Consider the following 1,543-nt stretch of genomic DNA (forward strand, 5'->3'; position numbering starts at 1 on the left):
CTATCGAGCAAAGATATATATATGGTAGATAAAGAAGTTAAGAGAATAAATAAAAAAAGAATATTACGTACTTTGACTCTCCCGGAACGACATTTGTCTTTTCCGATGACAGTGTCTTCTCGTAGAGCGTAGTGGAGCGTCTGGGAATCATACCGCTGGGACCGACTGTGCGATTTCCATTTGTTGGATCGTACTTTGTTGTGCTGCTTCGTGGCTTTGCTGGACTCGAAATTGCTACAAGATCCCAAAAGAATAATGTTCAAATCCCCCCCGAAAAAAAAAGTTTACAAAAAAAAATCAATGAACACTCACCATTTTCAGTGACAGCCACAGGTTTTGGCTGAGCCGATGCTGGTCGTTGATTTTGAGCCGCCAAACGAGCAGTATTCTCCTTGATGGTAGCTGAATCAATTGTATTCTGCCTCTTGAAATTGCTACTTCTGCATTTGTTAAAAACAAAAATAAATAAATAAATAAACAAAATGAAAGTCATTTTTAGAATACTCAACACACAAGAGACACAAAGAATTCCAAATCTTAGAAGGAGAAAATGTTTCAATATATGAATTTATTTATAAGGAAAATGGAATACCACCACTCTGGTACGGTATGTACTTATTGAAATAGCGTAAATTCATGTAATTCCATCTACAGAGATTCATCTTGATCATTCCACCAAATCAAGGGGTAGGTATAATGGATTGGGGTATTTACATAATTTGGAATGAAAATGGGGAACCTTTTTGAGAAAATCTGGTATAGTTGGTGAAGAAAGAAAAAAAAAAGAAATATACTGCTTGTCTTTCAAAAATGCCAAGGAAAAATATATAGCTTCCATTTGTGCATCCGATAAGGATAAAAGGAATGCCATGTTTAGACTTTATGTCTTTAATACATTTCTACTTTCAAAGAAATGTAATCTTTTACCAAATCACTTCTTCTTGAATTTATATTCCTATGGGAAAAAAAAACATGGAAAAAATGAAATAGAAAAAAGTTGTTTTTTATACGGTAAACGAAACGGCTAAACTGCGAAAAAAAGAATTAATATTTTGTGTTCATACAGCAAACAGAACCGATTCAAACAGGAATTGCAAATTACAAAATTTGGAATTGCAAATCGAAATTTTACGGATCTGAACGAAAAGAAATACAGTAGACTTTCCCAAATTCAAGCTTTAGGGACCGAAATATCACCCGAATTAGAGAGAAATTCGAGAGTCAAATTTCTCGAAATACAACGACTTTAGCTTAGATATCGTCGGTTCCGAAGAAGACTATTGTAAGTCCAAAATGAAAACTTTACAGGAAAGAGGTTTAAAGTTTGACAGCTAAAATTTATTTTCATTAATTTCACTGCAATTAGTATGCTTTCAGCTTTTGAAACTATTTTATCATACTTACGCATTGAATATCTTCTAGTTAGCACTACTTTTAAATTAATTATAGCAAAATCAGCAAAGTTGTGGGCAATAAACTCAATAATTGGACACGCTAATTTTAAGTTTTTTTCTAGTAACTTTTGCAGGAATATCTTAATCAA

The 1,543-nt window shown here is 33.1% G+C and overlaps 1 protein-coding gene across 1 annotated transcript; it reads right to left on the bottom strand.

Moving 5' to 3' along the window:
* Window positions 1-10: 10 nt before the first annotated feature.
* On the bottom strand, window positions 11-526 carry LOC129809346 (uncharacterized). The gene is made up of 2 exons (XM_055859163.1): window positions 313-526; window positions 11-234 (listed from the first exon to the last, which is right to left on the bottom strand). The coding sequence occupies exons 1-2, from the start codon at window positions 491-493 to the stop codon at window positions 38-40; spliced, it is 378 nt and encodes a 125-aa protein (XP_055715138.1). The 5' UTR covers window positions 494-526; the 3' UTR covers window positions 11-37.
* Window positions 527-1,543: the final 1,017 nt, after the last annotated feature.

This window comes from Phlebotomus papatasi, unplaced genomic scaffold (assembly GCF_024763615.1).
Source record: "Phlebotomus papatasi isolate M1 unplaced genomic scaffold, Ppap_2.1 HiC_scaffold_663, whole genome shotgun sequence".
Classification (NCBI taxonomy): domain Eukaryota; kingdom Metazoa; phylum Arthropoda; class Insecta; order Diptera; family Psychodidae; genus Phlebotomus; species Phlebotomus papatasi.